The following is a 19,583-nucleotide window of genomic DNA, read 5'->3' as shown; positions in this document are numbered from 1 at the left end:
TGCACAGGAACCCATCAAGCCTTGTGTTGAATGCTTCCAGGTACAGCACATCCACAGCTTCTCTGGACAGCCTGTGACAGTGCCTCCCCGCCCCACTGACCAAAGGATGTTTTCTCATTAGCTATGTTACTGGACTCATTATAAAAGCACCATGACAAAGAAGCAAACACATGATTTTCATCCTTAAAAAGTTTTTTATCCTACCTGCAAGACATACCCATTTCCATAATGCAAAAGAATCAAATGAAAAAAACTATACCGTGTCTCTGGGTGCAGAGGAGAATGACAGAGTATATTACTGTTAATATATTATTACTATTATTAATTATATATTATATAAAGATATAAGGTAATTTTACCACCAACAGCCTTTGTCCATTTTCAACTATGGTAGCAGAAGATATATTGAAAGAAAAATACAAGCTATAAATCAGGCAGTAAGAAAGCTTTTACCACCACCAGTGAGATTAAAAAACAGTACTGGTGCACTTTACTTTTTATACCAATGATGCCACAACATTTGTGCTGTATTTCCTGTTTCTGTCTGCTGGTCAGAAACCACTTTACTCAATGACTGGACTAGTCGGGCATACAAAAAGTACTTAACAACAGCTTTTCCAAACTAACAAAAACCTGTACAGTATCTTTTTTTAAGCACTGTTTCATGTTATCTGATGATCTAATTGTATGTCTAAATAGTTTATTTATATTTGCCAGGCTGTTGCTGGGAAAAAAAAAAGATGCTATTCTGATTACTTAAAAAGAATTTCCTTAAAGGAAAAAACATACATAGGCTAACCAAAACATCAGTGCACCACACATTTAGCACTTCCAATACCTGAGGTTACAAAGAGGACAAGAACTAAATCTTTCCTCTGTATTTCCTGTACAACAGCATGAATTACATAGGACAGATAATTCCAAATTATTAGCAACAGAATAGAATATTACCAAAATAAGACATTTTGAAGTGGGGAAAACAAATGGTTTCTTAAAATAAGGTAACAGTTTGACTCAAAACATTAAATTTATCCTATCCTTTGAGTCATTTTTCTATTTCACGTTTTTTCAAAGATTCTAGACCTTCAATACTAACATTTTTGTAAGCTGACAAATTGAAAAACTAAAAGTTTATGCTCATACTTGAAACAAAACAGAATTGAAAATATTTCTTAACAGGAAGCTTCACATTTACATGAGAACGGACATTTAGGCACTGATCCACTGACACAGTACTTGGTAAAATGGTACCATACAATGTAATGGCTCTAGAGAGTATGCTTTGGCAGGGGGCTGGACTGTATGATCTCTAGAGGCCCCTTAAAACCCCGATGATTCTGTGATTCATTGTACTGAACAGCAAGAACACTAATTTTTTGCTGATCACCTTTTCATATTAGAAACATAACCATTACATTACGCTACTGTTCATATTCCATGGTAATAAGAATCATTTAATTTACTTTAATCAACATCCTTTGAGGTAGCTTAATCATCTATGACATGAGCTGGTCAAATAAGATCTCAGACACTCAGAAATGACTGTAAGTAACCAAAGTTACTTGGTTCTAGGTCTTAAGCAATCTACCATTGTTTTTAAATCTTCATCTAACCTTGCTGTTTTATTCTTAGTAAGCCAGTTCAAGGGTAGATACTAGTTGCACCTATCTACATCTTTCGGAACACCATTTCATAGTAATCTTCTTTCCTTTCTAACAGCACTTAATTCATTTGAGCTATATACACACAGATATTTACATAATTCTGTTCTTGTGGATCAGCTATCACCTTTCTCCAAGCAGAGGCCAAAACCAGGTAGAACAATTTAACTGACACTCAAAATAATACCAATGAGACTAATTGTCCCCACATCTTATATAAAACAGTCTTGCTGACACATTTCAGAGGATGAATTTTTTTTTATTAACAGACTGCCAACTAGTATTTATGGCATGTTTTAAACATCAGATCATTGTTTGCATTGCCACTGCTTCACTGAGTCACTTCTAGAACTTTCCATAAGGATTGCTTTGCAATCCTGCCATGTTGCCCTTCCAGCAAATATCAGGGAGGTTAAAATATTCTACAAGAAGCAGGGTGAGCTCTATAGAAACTCATGTCAATTAAAGATGATTTTGTTTACTTCCTCATCCTACTTTGATGTCACCATTCTTGATCTCTCCAACCAGCTCTGAACTATCCTGCTACCCATTCCACGATGAGAGAATATATTCAAACTGCTCATTCACAAAGTCCCCTCTTTTTTCCCCAGGCATCCTTCCCAGAAAGCCTCTTTGTATTCATCATGGAACCCCAGAGCTACCCCATTTTATTCCAGTCACGTTCTTGTTTATATGTGGAGCATGAGCTCCCCTTATTTGTTTCCCAGGCTATAAATGCATAAAATCATTTGTTGGGCACTTTCAGTTGTTTTAGTCTTTCTCAACAGCTCTGTTGGTTTCATCACAGAGCCATACATGTATCACTCTGAACTCTGTACCTTCAGCTATTTGCAAGCTGCTACCACAATTCCCTGACATTTCTAATGCAGAGTTTTTGTCATCCAACTGCAAACCTGCTGGCAAAAATGCTCCCACTTCACTATTTCAGACATATTCCATTTCTCACTGACAGCCTTTATTCTTTAATGAGAAATCAATGGCTAAAGAAGTAATAGAAGTAAAAAAAAAATAAAAAATACTGCCTCTGAAACTAGTCCTACAGCCAGCTGTGAACATACAGGATACATTCACTGCTACCCAACCCTTCTACACTTCACCTGTAAATCAAAGAAAATACCTGGGCCCCCACCTTCCTCATCTTTGTATCCAGAGTTTTGCAATCACTTTCTCCTACATCTCTCTGTATCTGTTCTACATCTCTCTTGGCAGTGCCACAGCTGTTCACACAGACGAGCAACAGAAGGGCAAAGCTTGAGACTAACCTTTTAAAAACACATCAAAACTTGATTGTTCCTTGTCTTCTCAGCTTTTTAAAATCTAAGGGTTTCCAAAGAAGTCATTATGTTGTGAAAAATAAATTGGATTTTACATCACCCGTCTTTCAATTACTTGAATTATTATGAATTATGTTTAGGTAACAATGATCTCTCACTGTTGCCTATCTATCATCAATTTGAGAATAAATTAAAGTATTTCCCAAGCAGATCAATGGATATATTTTTGAGCTCTTAAAACAAACTATAGCCCTTCTCTCTCGCCAAAACAAAACCCCAAAACACCCACTTTTATAATTATACAATGAGAAAATATGGAAAAAATTTGTGAAATGGTACTTCCCTTTAGAATACTCAGCGGAAAGCAAAATTCATCCTCCAGTGAAAATGGATTCAAAGCACTATCTGAACACTAGCAGACAGAAGTTTCAGAGCGCACACATGCAGAAGCATACATGGAAGGTATCTGTGTAAGCATGCATTACCATGAACTAGATATAATAATGAAGAATTGTCAGGCTTTTTTTTTTTTTTTTTTAACTTACACCCAAAATTTACTCAGTTGCCCATCATCCTCCTACTACAGTATTTTGCATAGGACTTAACTTAAGGATGATGGATATCACTAACAGTTTTACTCTTAGTCTGTTTAGTACCCTCATCTTGAGCCTCTAGTCACAAGTTAGCACCTGGAGTTTCCACTCAAGCTGAGCCCATGTTACTTAATTTCTTTGTTCATAAAGGTAATTAGCCTGAAGCAAGACAATTGCCATCTCACACAGGGGAAAAAAAAAAAAGAATAGGCCACAAATTAAGTCTGGTTAAAACTGACATTCTTATCACGATCACATTGAACAAACTGTCCTGACTGAGTCAAGTCTAAAGCCAAATAGGAATACCACAGACAGTACAGAGTACAGGTATACTACTTAAATGTCAATCACCAATGACACATCTACTATACAAGGCAATCTACTTGACGTTACTAAAACAGTTATACATATGATAGCAACAAACCTTGTTGTTGAATGATTCTCAATCAGGTACCATGCAGCAGAGAAGTTTTCGCTAGTGAAATCAGCACTCATCCCAGGGAACAGCGTCTCTAAATCTTTCTGAGGAAATCTGCCTCTGAAAAACAAATACTTGTTTCTTCAGTGCAACACATTACGATGAATTGCTTACAATTTAAAATCTTGCATAAAACAGCAGCTCATGTTCCAACAAAATGTAAACAAACTTGCAATTCACAATGAAAATAAATCTGATATTTCAGACATAGTATGACTGGGAAAGAAAAGATTGAAATCTAAACTAAGTAAAACCACTTCTAACATTTTGCATTTACCACTGTGCATATGAAAGAAAGCATTGTCTGTGCAAAACATTTTCAGAGAAAAAGAACTACTGTCTTCAGAAAATAAGATAAACTCACATTAATACTACTAACATCCAGACAAAGAACCATTAACACTGAATATACTTCAAGTTAACTCTACCCTTTAAAAACTGAAATGCCAAGCAGATTAGAATATTCTCTATGATTTATGAACTAGTATCTATCTAACGTGACAGGACATCATCCGGTTGACTGTAGTGATCTTGCACCATCCCTGTCTAGAGGCTAATCATCTTGCAGGAGTCCACAGGTTTTTATTCAGTCTTACAGTGCAGAGAGACAGCCTGTAAAAGAAGATTCTCAGCAATGTTAGTTTTCAAATTACAAGTAGTTACTATGATACTCAAAGAAAATGTAGTCCATTTGTTTTAAGTCAGTGGAATGGAAAAAAAAAATGTTAAATCACTTTTGATGAAAGCATGACAATATTTTTCTCAGTCCAGACACACACATTACACTTGCTGGGCCAAGTCTTATTAATGCACCAAGTGTATTAATTCTATCATAATAGAATAGACTCCTAATATATCACCAAATGCACTTGCTGCTCTATTTTTTATCACCAGTTACATCCAGTTTCCAGAAACCATTGTTGCCAAAGCAGTTTAAAGATTAATTATTTCACTTTCAGATCGACAGTCAATAAAATCCCTCTCTGATGCTCACAAGCTAGATGAACCCTACTATACAAAGTACTTTAGATACAAATGCAAAGCTGCAATATCTTACATTCAAGATCAAACTGGGGGATGGGGATCAATCCACATTCAGCTATTGGAATTTACATTTAAAAAGTGTACCCAAAAAAAATCAAACCTGAGTGGACAGCAAAGTGATGATTTGTTAGAAAGCTACTGTTTTCTGTAGCCTAACATATCAGGATGTTAAAGTTACTTTTATTTAAAAAAAAAGAAAAAATAGCAAATTAAATGAAGCAAATCTAAAGGCAAGAAGTTAAAAAGTACAATTATACAGAAAAGTTGTTTTCTACAAGTTCCTATTCATATCTAAATGACCTTTAGCATACACAGGTTCAAACACAGTACAGCAGTCATTCATCAGTAGCACCTGACTGTTACAAGGGTATGAAACAATACTTACTCAAATGAGAAAAATATTACCAAATGAAACGCAAGGAAAAGTGATGACAGATATGAGAAGCTGAGAGATAGTGAGAAGTGCGAGAAACAAACACAGCAGTTAACAACAGGATCCCATTTCTATGAGCTCAAAGAAAATCATGCAATAACGCAATACAAAAAAAAGTAATAATAATTAGTAGTGAGACTCAAAATTACCAACGACCTCAAATTTCACAAATGCCTGTTAGAGAACTGAAACATATTTGAAGGCAATCTTATTTTTTCAAAGCATCTTTTTTCAAAAGTGCAGAAGAATTTACAGGACAGGTTTTCACATGTGATGATACACACCATCCATGTCCAAAAATCCTTCTATATTAAATCAATATGCAATTGCATTTTTCTAGTATGATTTTCTCATGCTAAAAGAAAATGAAAAAAAAACAACAAGAAGCACATCTGGTTACCTTGAATGAGACTGAACTTTTTATAAGAAATATGTAAGTGCAGGCAACACAGTACAGAAAGAATTTTGTTCTTATTTTTTCAAACTTGAATGTATTCCCTCATTAGCCAACAGAAACAGATACAACACAAAGTACACTCAACATACCATTACCAAACACTACTACTGCAACACGATTGAGAGACATGCATGGCAGTTTAAGCTTATGCATAAGTTATGTAATTCCTAGAAAAAAAAAACAACTATAAATACATTGAGATAAAGACCAATTATTTAGCTAGGGATGTAATAAATTCCTGCAAATGAGTTTTGCCTACAGACTGTGTGACAGAAACAGTTTTTTTCAGTTCAATGTTTGACTGCATTGAAAAGTTATTGGGAGCTTTTTTCCAGCAGATGTATTTGTGTAGAGCCATAAATTAGTAATGCGTTTATGGGTGCTTTTATCTATGTGGACATATTTTAGAGATAGTCACAACAGAGTAGAAACATGAACATGAACGTGTGTGGTAGGTTAACAATACATTATACTCTATGGCGTAGTACACTTATTTTTATCATAAATTCCACCAGTAGTTTTTCCACTAACAGATACGGGTAGCTTGAACTGACTTGGTACAGCTGGCTTCACTACAAGCTGCTCACTAAAAAGTTCAATCTGAAAGAGGCTGTATTTCCCAAATTTCTGGCCAGATGGACCTAAAAAGAGATTGACTACACAGAAACAAGTTTGTTTCATTAACTTCCATTAGTAAATTAAATAAATAAGTCCTTAGAAGTCGTTCTCATGAAAACTTGCTTACCATTTGCTTATAAACAAGCACATATGTGACAGAAGTATTTCTCTTTTACTCATTTTGACATCATAGGGTGAGCACGAACCAGTAGGAAAAGTTGAGATCACGTTAGCACACAGTGAGATTGTCAACTGTTCTTCTGCTGATTTGCTAGTTCTAGAGGAACCAACTCAGGAAGCAACAACTCTTAATACTTCATCACTGACTAAAAAACAACCACTGCAAAAGGAGTTGGGAACCAGAAAAGGAATCCAGAAAGAATTCAAGGAAAAAAGTTCTAAGTTTAATATGTATAAAGATTCTGAATTTACACTGAATTTTTAAAAATCAATTTACATTGATTTTTACACTGAAAGTGTAAAATTAGAGAATGCATAAAGGTAAACAATTAATATACTTTCTGCTATTTTACTTATTGCAAAAATCAGATCTTGTACTAAAGTTCTGGTTAACATTTTAAAGTAGTCTTATTCATTCCTCAGAACTATCAGGTCATAACTTAAAACATAAAGTAATTAAAGTTTTACATACTGTTTATGTTCATGAGACAACCATAATGAAAATAAATTTGGTTTCAAGCTGCTGTATGCTTTTACATTCCTCAAATGCATTTTGACTGCATCTAATACAGTCATGTAGTACTCCAATAGTCCTTGCTTCCATCTAAAGGGAATATGCATCTCTTTTGGATTCAAAACGCATTGGGTACCATCAATTCCCTTCGGTCACATCTGCCCAGCAATACAAGTTAATCCAAGTTAATCCCCTAATCATCCCTAACTGAGGTTCTGTATAGTCCTCAAAAATCTTACTACAGAACTTGCACATACCTGGTCTAGGGAGCCTGCTTTGGCAGCGGGTTGGACTACACGATCTCTAGAGGTCTCTTCCAGCCCCTACAATTCTGTAGTTCTTTAATAAGTACTTATACTCTCCAGAGGTTTCAGATAAGCTGTCATCTCCTCAGGTAAATCACAGCCTTCAACGATTCACAATTTAGTATTAGAGAAAAATTTTAAGTCACAGGGATAGAAAGCAATGGCTAAAAAAAATTAAAAAAAAAATAAAATCAGGGCTTTAAATCTTGCTAAGTTGCGTTCACAGTAACTTCTGTAACGATTATTTTGCTCCCAGAGTCTCAGTGCGCGTTTTTCAGTATATGTGACAATGTATACCAATTAAAGACAGGTCCAAAAGCAGCATACAATGACCAAAAGGTAACCTGAACCTCAATTCCACAAGAGTTTATAGGTCAAAAGGAGCAACTTTAAATAATCTAAACACAGATTCTGAATAGCAACCAGCATAAACAAGTCAACCTAGAGCTACTCTACGCTCCTTCCCTGTCTGGTACCAGACTCCTAGAAGCAGGCTTTGTAACGTGTTAATCATGTATGCAAGAGGACCAGCATAAAGGACAATGGAGTAGACTGAATAAGACAAATCAAAAGGTATTAACAAAAATCCCTCCAGCAGCAAAGACATGGAAGTGCTCTGACAATTACTCTCCAGTAGTGCTGGGTTTATCAGAAATACGACAACAAATGACAACCATATTTAAGTTTTACCACGTTCTGCTATTTCTTAAGAGATTAATATGTATATAACCTAAAATTGAGGCATCAACCTTAAAAGCAGGAAACATTACTATTATTTTTAACAACATAAAAATAGGACACACAATTCCATCTCTCTCTCCTACAGGTTTTATGATTTGCTCAGGTGTCACTGCGATAAAAGTTTCCACAAGTCTATCATATCCAAGAATGAAATTCCAAATAAGCCATTTAAAAATAAACACACTAACCCGGGCTCCAGAAAACCTTATCTTATAGTAACAAAATGATGTTAGCCATTAGGTGGCAGCGTAAGATCGCCTCTTCCCTCCTGCCAGATGAACAGTTCTGGAAGCTGGCGTGGGAAGAGGGAAGCATCTGTATTGAGTGGGTGGATATAGAAGTATGTGGAATGTACTTAACTTGTCAGTGTTTGCTTTCATGTACGAGATAGATCCACCATAATGACCTCTGTTACACGCAAAACAACAAACACTATTCAAAAATGTTCAAACTACTGCAGTCACTGCTTTGCAGAGAGGGGGGTCTAACAGCATATGTAGAGGAGGCAGGGAATCTTTCACATAAATAAATTATGTGAGGGTAAAACTGCACGCAATATATCTGAGCAAGCAGTTCATTCACAAATCTTGGGCAAATTTGAATTCTTTATCAACTGATTTCACTTTTATCTTATGAGATGCATCTAGCATATTTTCCTTCCCAGAGCCGTTCAAAATCCAGGCCACAGTCTACCACTCTGTTCCTGTAACTATTTCAAATGGTGAGAACCAGTCCAAGTACTGCAACATCACTGTTAGTGTTTTCATGCCAACTTTCCACACTTCTCAGATTGAGGTCACTACACGGAATACTCTTTTTCTTCCTGAAAGCTATTTATGTCTCTTGTAAAGACTTCTGGCTATGTCCCTGTAACACCACAGCCAGGAATATTTCTTCGGGTGGAGAGTGGCACAGATTTGCTTTGCACTTAAAGCAGATGGAGATAGAAAACTAAGGCTCTAAGTCCTTAAAGCATCCAGAAAACTAATAAACTAGAATTCATGTTAAATGTTTTAAATATCTGCTTTACAATGTGAAGGAAGTTTTTTATAGCAAACAATATGCACTAAGTGACAGCACTGTAACAAAACCTTGAAGTTGATCAGATCTGTGTTTTAAGCCAGAATTACCAGCAACACACAAAGCATGCAGAACGATGTGTAGAAACACTTCCCTATGAATACATCTGTGACTTTATTCTGTTTAAATTTTGACTCTTAATCAGCAAGTTCTAGTTTCATTGCATTATGGATCATTAAATGATTTAGCAACTGAGCTTTATTAAAAAAAAGTGTGGCACAAGAACAGGAATTAGTTATTGGAAAACATGAAGAATTTATTAGCATGAAGTTATCACTATTTACTACTTGTGAAGCTCACACACTGAAAGACAACGGTTTGCACACTGTGCATACATTTAAAACTTTTGACTACGTGGAAAGCTACCAGGAAGATAGAGTTCTTATTATTTCCCTTGATTCACTGTTTAGATATCTTATGCCTTTAAACTGCAGTCTCTCATAATTAAACTTCAAAGTTTACCAAAGAATCAAGTTTTTGTCCCCGTGAACATATAACAGTTTAATGAAATGTTACACTAAGACAATTCTGCTATGGAATCTTTATTCTAGTATTTCGAAGTCTCATTTGCAAAACCTTTGAAAGTATCATCACCAAATATGATTTTCAAACACAATTTAATTTGACTAAGTACCCTCAGACAAGATTTTAAAAGCCCACAAAACAACTTTTAGAACTAAGCATAAACCATATTAAAAATAAAATAACCTCAAAGGACAGGTGATCTACCTCTTTCCAAACTGTCTTTACTGTACTGTTTGCTGATGACTGACAGCCAATTTCTGCAAGAACTTCTATTTCTCCATTTGCAGGTTACCCACTTCCTACCATTTCTTCAATGTGCTCCTCTAACTTATTCCTCATTTTATCACATCTGTTCTCAGTTTTTCTCTCTAGCCCTTTCTTTAAAGTTTTTTTTTTTTTTTAATGTGTTTGCATGTCCAGTAAATAGCTCTCCTTTTCTTAACAGCCACGAGACTGCAAGGCATGGGATTCTAAATTCAACCAAATCAGAACAGTATTAAATGCATCAACTTGAAAATTCAAATGCATCCTAATTTAGGCACGTTAAAAACGGCTTAAAGAAGCTAAACTTATTAACAATGGAGAATGCTATGGAATCCAACCTCCTTGTACACAACTGTTCTTCATTACATTAGGTTTATTTAAAAACATTCCAAAATTACAAGTTTTTATCATTTCTAGTAAGAAATAATTCCATTGCCTAGTAATGTTTAATATCAACAGCCTGCTTATCTATTCCCTTTCTTAATTTACAATTGCCCCTTTTTCCACTACCGTATAAAATATTTCTACCAACCCATCCTCTTCTTCAAGTACTTGAAAACACATTTAACTAAACAATATGGTATTAAAGATAACTTTATAAAAGCAAATATTGTTTTGCTCCTATTTTTGAAGAAAATTATGAAAAAATTCCCATTGGGGAGCCATTGAAAATTATACACAGAACAATTCATTGATAGTCGTAACTTTAAACACCATGCTGTTACACAGCACATCGATAGCCCTGGTATTTCGTGTCTTTTCCAATCTTTTTCTCCTCTCCATGACTTATTCTCAGTCCCTCTACACAGCTACTCATAATGCTAAATAGCGTTTCTCCCCTCTAACTGGTTATTTTTAACAGTAGTGATTCCCATAATCTTCCTGCTCTACCTCCACTGAACTTGGAGGTCAGTAGACCACAAACTTTATCTTGACTTCCACTTCCCCATTCCCCCTTGCAGGGCGAATAACCCCAAAGAATTGTACTCAGGAAGAATAGTGTGGAGGATGATATATTTCTGTTAGGCTTATATGGATGGTACACAGACAACTGGTAAATAAAGAGTGGCTCACCTTCTTAGATGGTTGAGGCTCGCTGATGACCTCCACAGTGCTGGTCAGCCCTTAAATGGGGTCTGGGAGAGGTGGAGCCAGACTCCACCCCTTCCAGTCACACAGGTACATTACCTTCACCTGTGCCCCTGTGGCTGACTCAGTGCTCAATCAGTGGTTCAGGCCGTGACTGAACAGTTCACATACACCCCCATGCCACAAAATAGTTTTCATTTACTACCTGTATTTATTTCTGACTTCCTTTTAATTTCTTTTCCACACAAAATGTAAGCATGTCAATGAAACCTCACTGCTAATGCTTCCAGACAAAATCTTTAAAATATGATATTAGTAGATTCCTATTTAACAAGCATCCAAACAAATGACTCCAAACTAATCCTAAACTGATCCTGTTCTGGTTTCTGGAAAATAATTCTTAACATATCAATTTCACACTGCCAAGACAATAAGAAGCATTAATTTTGGTTCTACGTTTCAGTATCACATTAAACATTTTCTTAAAATGAGAACAAGCTTAAAGTAACTGCAATACAGCCAATGTGTTTAATGAAAGAAGTCTTGTGAGAAACACAAGAAGGATGATGCAGTTGAACTAATTATCCTGACTTAAATTTCAGGTAAAACTTGGAAAAGCTATTACAGGGTTCAACAAAGAATTAAAGCAGAGAAAAATAGTTTTAACTTCAGTCACAAACATTCATACAGTGTTTGAAAACATATTACACAGGCTTTAAGATTAAGTGCTTCAGTGAATAAGTAACCAGACACAGTTAATATGTTGCCACTGAAAAGGAAACTTGCTACTGTCTGACTGATTAACAACTTAGTGTTCTGTGATGCCCACAATATAAATCAGATAGACTAAGGAACTACCTAATTTAAACAACAACAATAAAAAGCCAACAAATCAATCAGTGGAGAAGAAAAGCTGAGAAAAGCTGCAGGTAAAAGTTTTGCTATAGGCCACATTTCTTTTTCCATCAGTATTTGCATCGTCTGCTGACTTTATCACCAACAATTTTTATTAACAGTTGGTAAAAAAAAATATTATGTAAAGAAAGATTTTGTCAGCTGGACTTCGAAAAAAGGTTCTTCAAGGAAGGCACAGAGACGAACACTGTCAAACATTAAAAGATACAGGCAAGCTAAAGGAATCCAGGTCATCACTGCCAAATGAGCAACCAGTCACTCGCGAAAGTAGCAGCTTAGCCAACAATAGCTAGTTCACTCTGCAACGTAGTTAAAAAAAATGTTATTTTATATCTTGAATTTACAAACAAGCAATGGAAAGCACAACAGGCACAGAAAGTCTTCCGGAAGGATTCTGGAACACCATCCACAGTTCTAGACCACCAGTTCAACAGGGTTGGAAAACAAAAGATGAAAGGAATGTCTGTAAGAAATTACACCAAGAGGTTGGTGAATAATGCTCAAAACAGCCAACATCTTCAGCTTATTTAAAAAAATATATATATATATAGCTTAGTATTTTGAAAAGAAAATATCAAATTTAAGTAGGAAGGAAATGAGCAGCCAGAGACCGGAAGGTGATGACAGATCCACTAGAAATCCCATACAAATTTCAAGAATATAGTTTCTCAGCAGAACAAAGTAACAGCAGACACAGCGGACATTTTCTGAATGCGATGCCCTCAAATTAAGGCTGGATATCTTCTGAGAAAACAGTAAAAGAATCACAAATCATTGGACTGATACAGAAATAACTAAAGTTTAAAATATATTGAGATGCCAAGACTTTGGACCAAATATTTGTGTATTTAGATGTATTTAAGAACTTCAACTCTGGTTTAGTTAATAGAGTTTAGACTCAGATCTGTAACAATCAGGGTTTCAAAAGAGTGATAATTCAAGTAGTACACAAAACTGGAGACAACTGAGCTCTGTTACTAATAATATAATGGAAGACTTTGTTGTGTTAAATAGTAAGAGACAGTGACTGAATAAAATTCCAAACAATTAATAGAGATATCAACAAACCTCAGATTTCAAAAATCATATGAGGAATTTCTAACCACAGAAGCATACAATTACATTACCCCAGCATTGTAAAAGAGGAATTATACTGAAATAATTTGCATCCTCCATCATGTGAAAAAATGCATCAATGAAATTGCACAAGCATTCATGTAGTTAATCCATTTGTGAAGATGAAACTCTAGAGTCTAATTTTTAAATTGCCTTTATTTTTGGTATTGGTGCTACCTTGATCAAGATTAGTGCTAAATCCTGTTGACATTCCTAGGAGTTGGTCAGGTTTGGAGCCCTACCAGTTGTTTATCAATTATCAGAAAGTTTCTATTTCAGAAAAAAAGTCAAACTCCACCATACTTACAAACAAAAGTAAAGAACACTGTGGGTTGGAAAAAAGTATTAATAACTCAATAAAATAAACTAGTTGATGTGGTACAATAAATCACATTTTACAGTACAATTTTAGCAACAGAAAGCAATCTAAACATTCTTAAAAGCCCCATTAAACTCAGATGCTCAGATGCTCCAGTAAGCATTCCATAACCACAATGTATAAATCCAAAGCCCTAGGTTATTTACCAGTCCTCAAAATATAAGCATCAGTGGGGTTCAATATATCAGGCTTTTAGATCTACAGTGGTTGTTTTTTTTAGTGACCCAAAATCATACTTAATGATCCAAAAGAGAATTATGAAGCAAGAGAGACTGTGCACCATGAACTCTTCTCAGTCCCAAACACTGTGTCACCCGCTAACGTACATGTATTTTTAAATCTTTTCCGGCCCCATAAACTACTGAAACCTTTCTGAGGTTTACAAAGATATACATAAAGAAGAACACAGAAAAAAAAGTGGATTAAAGGCATTTGGTACTCACTTGTCTATCTCAATACCAAGTGGATTAGCTGGACGTAGGGACAAAGGGGGAATCCCTTTGTTTCTGTCAGTGCGCATGTCATAATAGTTCATTTCATCCACCCAGACAGCAGACTGATCCAAGATACCTAGAGAAAACAAAGCACAAATCCTTAAAAAAGCAAGGACTGTCAAGCACTATCGAATTCTAACATACTGAACTAATTTGAAAGATCCCGATAAACATAAAATGGATGCCTAGGTAGTACAATGGAAGTTACACGGCAAAACAACCTGGATACAATTAAGCTGAATTATTTTCTTTTAGATTTTAAAAAGGTATTAATGGCTGGGCATCAAACATTACCTCCTAGAGAACACACGTCCATATAAATGAGGAGTGTTCTCCTAATAACAGGACATTTATATTTCCCAATCCTCCAACTATTTTGTCTTGTCGTTCGCTACATTCAGAAGAAGCAATTAGCCAGAGGCCTTCCTACCTGCATGTTTTGGGACATATCCCCTTTCCACATCACTAATAATGAAAAAGTAAACTAGCTTCGACCACACGAATGACATAAGATGGAGAAAGGACTGGCCTTTCTTCCACAGCTTTACAGCAGTGACAACAGGTAAAGTGAAGAAAAATAATTCTTGGGCTCTGGCCAAAAATGCAACCAGCCACATTCACAATCATTCCTCTCTTTAACGTGAGAGAATATCCATCCCCCAATCCTTTTTTTTTTTTTTTTAAATACTTATTCTCCTCTCCAACCACTAAAAATTCCACCGTTAATATCTGCTCTTGGTTCACTTTTCTAGTGGTCAGCTCTGAGTTCATCTTAAAAGAAATGATGCTTTATTTAACTGCCATTGAACTGCAGAGAACAAGAAACATTTAAAATCTAGAGGGTATTTAGGCTGGATTATAAATATAGTTCCTAGACTGCTCGGCAGCGTAACTTTAATGCTTACACATCACATGAGAAATACTTGAGACCTTGGAGGGTGGTTTGAATTACAAATCAGAAACAGAACTAAGGACTGCACCTTTTTTTTTTTTTTTTTTTTTAAACCGTCAGCTCAGGATTTAGGTGTAAGGCTCGTTATCTGGTTTATATTTTGAATTTACAAGGGCTTCTCTGAAAGTAATGCCTCCTGTTCTAAAATGTTGACCCACAAGATCAGAGGCAGATGCTAATGGTATGACAGCAGAGCCTGAACCTTCCCACCAATATTCTGTTCTATTTTGTTGCCATGTGACAAATGGAAGCAAAGGGGAAGTCTAACAGAATAGAAGTGTGTATTAAACAAATGTGTGTCAGTGAATTCCTACATATAAAAAAAATGGCACCCACTGACATTCATCAGTGCTTGCTGAATATTTATCAAGACAATACAGTGGATGTGAGCACAGCGAGGTGGTGAGTGGTGAGTTTCAGCAGAGGCAACAGCCACATTCCAGATGGCCACGTACTCCTGTCACACCATTAAATGAAGGGTACCTCGATTAGATTAGCTGCACAAATAGGCATATTACAATCAGGAAACTGTCTATAGAGATGAATATTGGCTTAAATGTGTTGGAAATAATGTCGATAACCATTATTTTATATAATACTGAAACTCTGCCAAGGGATGATCTTTCTGGATTTCCTGTCACCCAGGCAAATTATCAACTCTGATCATTACATCACAAAGCTGACTAAGCTGAAGGCTCAAACTTCACATTCAGGCCAAAGAAGAAGACAATCTTTCTCTTAGAATAATTCCAAGCCCCATACCAGTTTGGAAACTGCTGAGCACATTGACAGAGTTGGCTGGACTGTCCTACCACACTCACCGTACAGTCTGGACTTGGCACCTTCTGACTTCGTTCAGGTTGATAAATAGCGCTATTGTATTTTTTTTTTATCTGTAGTGATTTCCATGGAAATAAAAGCATCACTTTCAGAGTGCCTGATGTATCTAGTAAATTATAAAGCAATATGAATAATTACTGGATCTATTATGACTTTCCTGAAAATTTTACAAGTTTAGCGATTCTGCTTACAAATAAAAAGGGACACTTTTCATTAGTCCTTGAGGACTTTATCAGCTTATTGAGGAAGCACAACTATCATGAATTTATACCTTTGTTTGCACATTTTACTGATACACTCTGCTTTTTCTAGGCAGCTGAGAATTATCTTGACATGGACGCATTTTAAACATATATCTATAAAGGCATTCAATTACATTTTTGTCTAGGAAACTAAACAAATGCAAGTTTGAACAAGAGAATTACCTATTTTTTCTGGTTTAAGCAGCTTGAAGGAAACAGTTGAAGTTCCTTTGCCACCAGATTTTGTAGTGACAATAATGTCTCCTTTGTCATTTTTAGCCTGTCCAACTCGACACACAATTTTACTAGCAGACATCCATTCAGCAGTGAGCAGACAGTTGTGCCCACAGATTGTTAAACCTATGGGAGTAAAAAAAATAAGCATTATAAAAAAAAACCTACTACAAATGTAAGTATCATCTGAAACTCTGTAAGGCAAATATGTTTGTGATGCGTTATGTATTTTAGACACACACATAAGACCCTTCTCTATCCCTTATAGACCACTACAGTTGGAGTTACGAAGACATTTTTCAGATACTCCCCATGTGACTTCAGACTTAGAATCTTAGTGTGACTTGAGACTGTGCTGCTTTAAGCTTATTTTAATCTCTTCCATCAGTTATGGAGCTACTGCAACTTTTTTTAATATCCCCAGTCAGCAAGACACTACTGTTCAGCATTAATCTGCTCTGTGTGACTTGGCACAGTAAAAAACAAAGAATAACTAACTATTCACAAAAAACAATGCTACTTCAACTTTGTTTAACGATACCTCTGCAAACACAGAAGATAATGACTTCACAAGAAAAAAATTAAAAATACTCCTTAACAAATACTCTGCCCTTAATTCTTCTGTACAAAATCTGTGATTCTGTTGAACAGACTGCTGTTGTTGTATGAATATCAAATAACAGTGATCCGACATTCTCATATGTCAGAAGACTTTCTCATAACTAACTCAGAAGTAAAAATGGTACATTCTGGAAGAAAAATATAACATTTTATCCACAAAGCTGTCTCACATAGAAAGATTAAAGCACATTAAAGTAAGTCACGCTTTAGTGTTAGTTCTTAGCATTTAGTAACAGTTCTTAACAATTAAATGCCAATGTACACCTTAATATGAGGTCAGGTTTCCTGGGGTTTCACGTCTCATGTGGTCGACCAATCTGACCAACTGACAAACCAACCTCGTCAGTTCTGGTCAGATCAGGACTCTGGATGATGGAATAGATGGATTGTTTTCTCAGATCTACCACAAGTTCCACGCTTCTAATTTGAGCTTCCTTATCCTGACGGATTAGAAAGATATTGAGACCCATAGTAGCAGTACAAAAAAGTTCCTAACAGACTTGGTTCGTAGAACAACTTCAGTACTGTCTTCTTAAATAACATCCTTACCTAGAAACATTTTACTGTATATCTAAAATGACAAGGCCACACTAGTGTATACCAGAACATGTTAGTCAGGCACAGCAGTTCTTTCCTTATTGGCTTGGCTTTTGTTTTGTATTTCTAGAAAGCTATGACCAATTTAACAGAAAAGGATCAGCATATGTGGCTCAGTACCAAAACTTCACACTTACTTTTTCTAACAATTTAAACCTCTGACATTACACAGCAGATAAATTTGGCAGTTTTCATGATTCTGTCAGACATTAAAATGCCCTACTCCCTGCCAAAATCTATTCTGAAAACAAAACACAAAACATAAAATCCAGAAAGGCCTTGAGTCTTATTACAACTGAAGACAATTTTACTTAAGCAAGAGCAGGAGATACGTTACTTAAACGTGCCTGAAGGAGGTGAGGGATGCAAAAACAAACATGCAAACCAAGTCTTCTGAATCAAAGTACTTTGTTCACTTTTTTGCAATATTTTCATCAGGCTAGCACATTTTTTCCCCACCTTCTGTCAAAAAATAATACAAGTATTTATGAAGCAAGAGTTTTAACCTTAGAGTAAAATTATTAAATTTCTTTTGGTTTTATGCTAGACTTTTCTCTTACTGAGAAAAACACTGCAGCAGAAATTATTAAGACTAACTGATAAGAGTTTGCCTGAACCATTCACAATGACAAATCTCCACCCTCGAGTTTAAAAACATCTGAACTCTTGATATTAATATTAATTTGAATATAACCTAAGCTTAAACAATTTAGTAGGGTAGAAGTTTCTCACTAACAATTTTGAAAATCCTTATATTACTTAGAGATTCTTAAAACTCACAAGTGAGCATCACATATCTGACACATCTTAAATGGAGAGGAACTACGTTTATCTGTATCTTAAAAATGCAAATTAAAGTCTCAACTTCTTATATAACTTCACTAAATATAGCAATGGCACAGGACAACTGATGAAACAAAGGCATTCAGGAAGAAATTCTTGGTAGTAAAAATGAAACCATTTCCTCCTCAAAACAGAAAACTCCTTAAATAAAACCTTATTTTGATCTGCTGTAAGGTACAAGGATCTTTGAGACTATAATACTAGAGGTCTAGTTTTTAAGAGGGCATGTTAGAGAGTCCAGCCCTCTGCCTGTTTTAATAAACAGAAACAAGTAATTCTCATGAGACTTTTCAATTTTGGCTAAGCTAATAAACTGGCAATATTACAACCCCTTCAAAAACACAACTGCAAACGTCTTAAAAGACAAACTAAACTTTAAGGACATAAATGCTGTGTGAATCTCCCAGATATGATTTTTTTGGAATGTGAGCTATAGTTACAAAAAACAAGTGTTTATTTAGTTTCAAAGATACAAATTGACTACAAAATGGCTCTCCCTTAAATGAAACCAAAAGCCATATCCTATTACGTGGTTCTCCATTTATACAAAAAACGAACAAACAAACAAAAAAAACCTAGCTTATTGCTTTTCATTTTATTTTAATGTATCTCAAGTAGTAGATTATAAACTATATAAAACCCCTACTCAAACTTGCTTAAATTGCATACCTAAAAAGGCTCACTTTCATAAGCATTTCCATCCATGTTACAGGGACTATTTACATGCATAATTTAACCATGAAATCTTAATGTGCCTGAAGCTTTAGCTACTTTCTGGAAAAGGCGATAATCAAATGAGCTAACTGGGGAAAAAAAAAATATTACAGCAAACCATTTTTTACTTTCACCTTAAAACTTGAAAGTATTAGCAGCTACATGCTCCAGGGTTTTTCCAAAAAGAAACAAAACCCATTAGCAGTCAGTCAGCTATAACATTGAGAAACAGTTCAGAAAATATATTCTTTTTAAGAACCTAGTGCTGATCACTTACAAAAAATCCATACCAATTAACTGATGGGGTTTTTGAGATACATCAACCATACAGATACATAGGAATACACCTACCCATAACA

The 19,583-nt window shown here is 35.4% G+C and overlaps 1 protein-coding gene across 1 annotated transcript in view; it reads right to left on the bottom strand.

The window, feature by feature from the left end:
- EXOC2 (exocyst complex component 2) overlaps positions 1-19,583 on the bottom strand; it is a 127,912-nt gene that overhangs the window by 94,122 nt on the left and 14,207 nt on the right. The window contains exons 3-5 of the mRNA XM_065753320.1: positions 16,399-16,575; positions 14,131-14,257; positions 3,974-4,087 (exon numbers count right to left, since the gene is read on the bottom strand). Of these exons, the coding sequence (XP_065609392.1) occupies positions 3,974-4,087; positions 14,131-14,257; positions 16,399-16,575 (418 nt within the window). The remainder of the gene's footprint in view (positions 1-3,973; positions 4,088-14,130; positions 14,258-16,398; positions 16,576-19,583) is intronic.

The sequence above is a fragment of the Cyrtonyx montezumae genome, unplaced genomic scaffold, assembly GCF_038088225.1.
Source record: "Cyrtonyx montezumae isolate F1298 unplaced genomic scaffold, pur_monq_1.0 scaffold_8, whole genome shotgun sequence".
In the NCBI taxonomy this organism is placed as follows: domain Eukaryota; kingdom Metazoa; phylum Chordata; class Aves; order Galliformes; family Odontophoridae; genus Cyrtonyx; species Cyrtonyx montezumae.
This window is presented reverse-complemented; position numbering and strand designations above follow the sequence as displayed.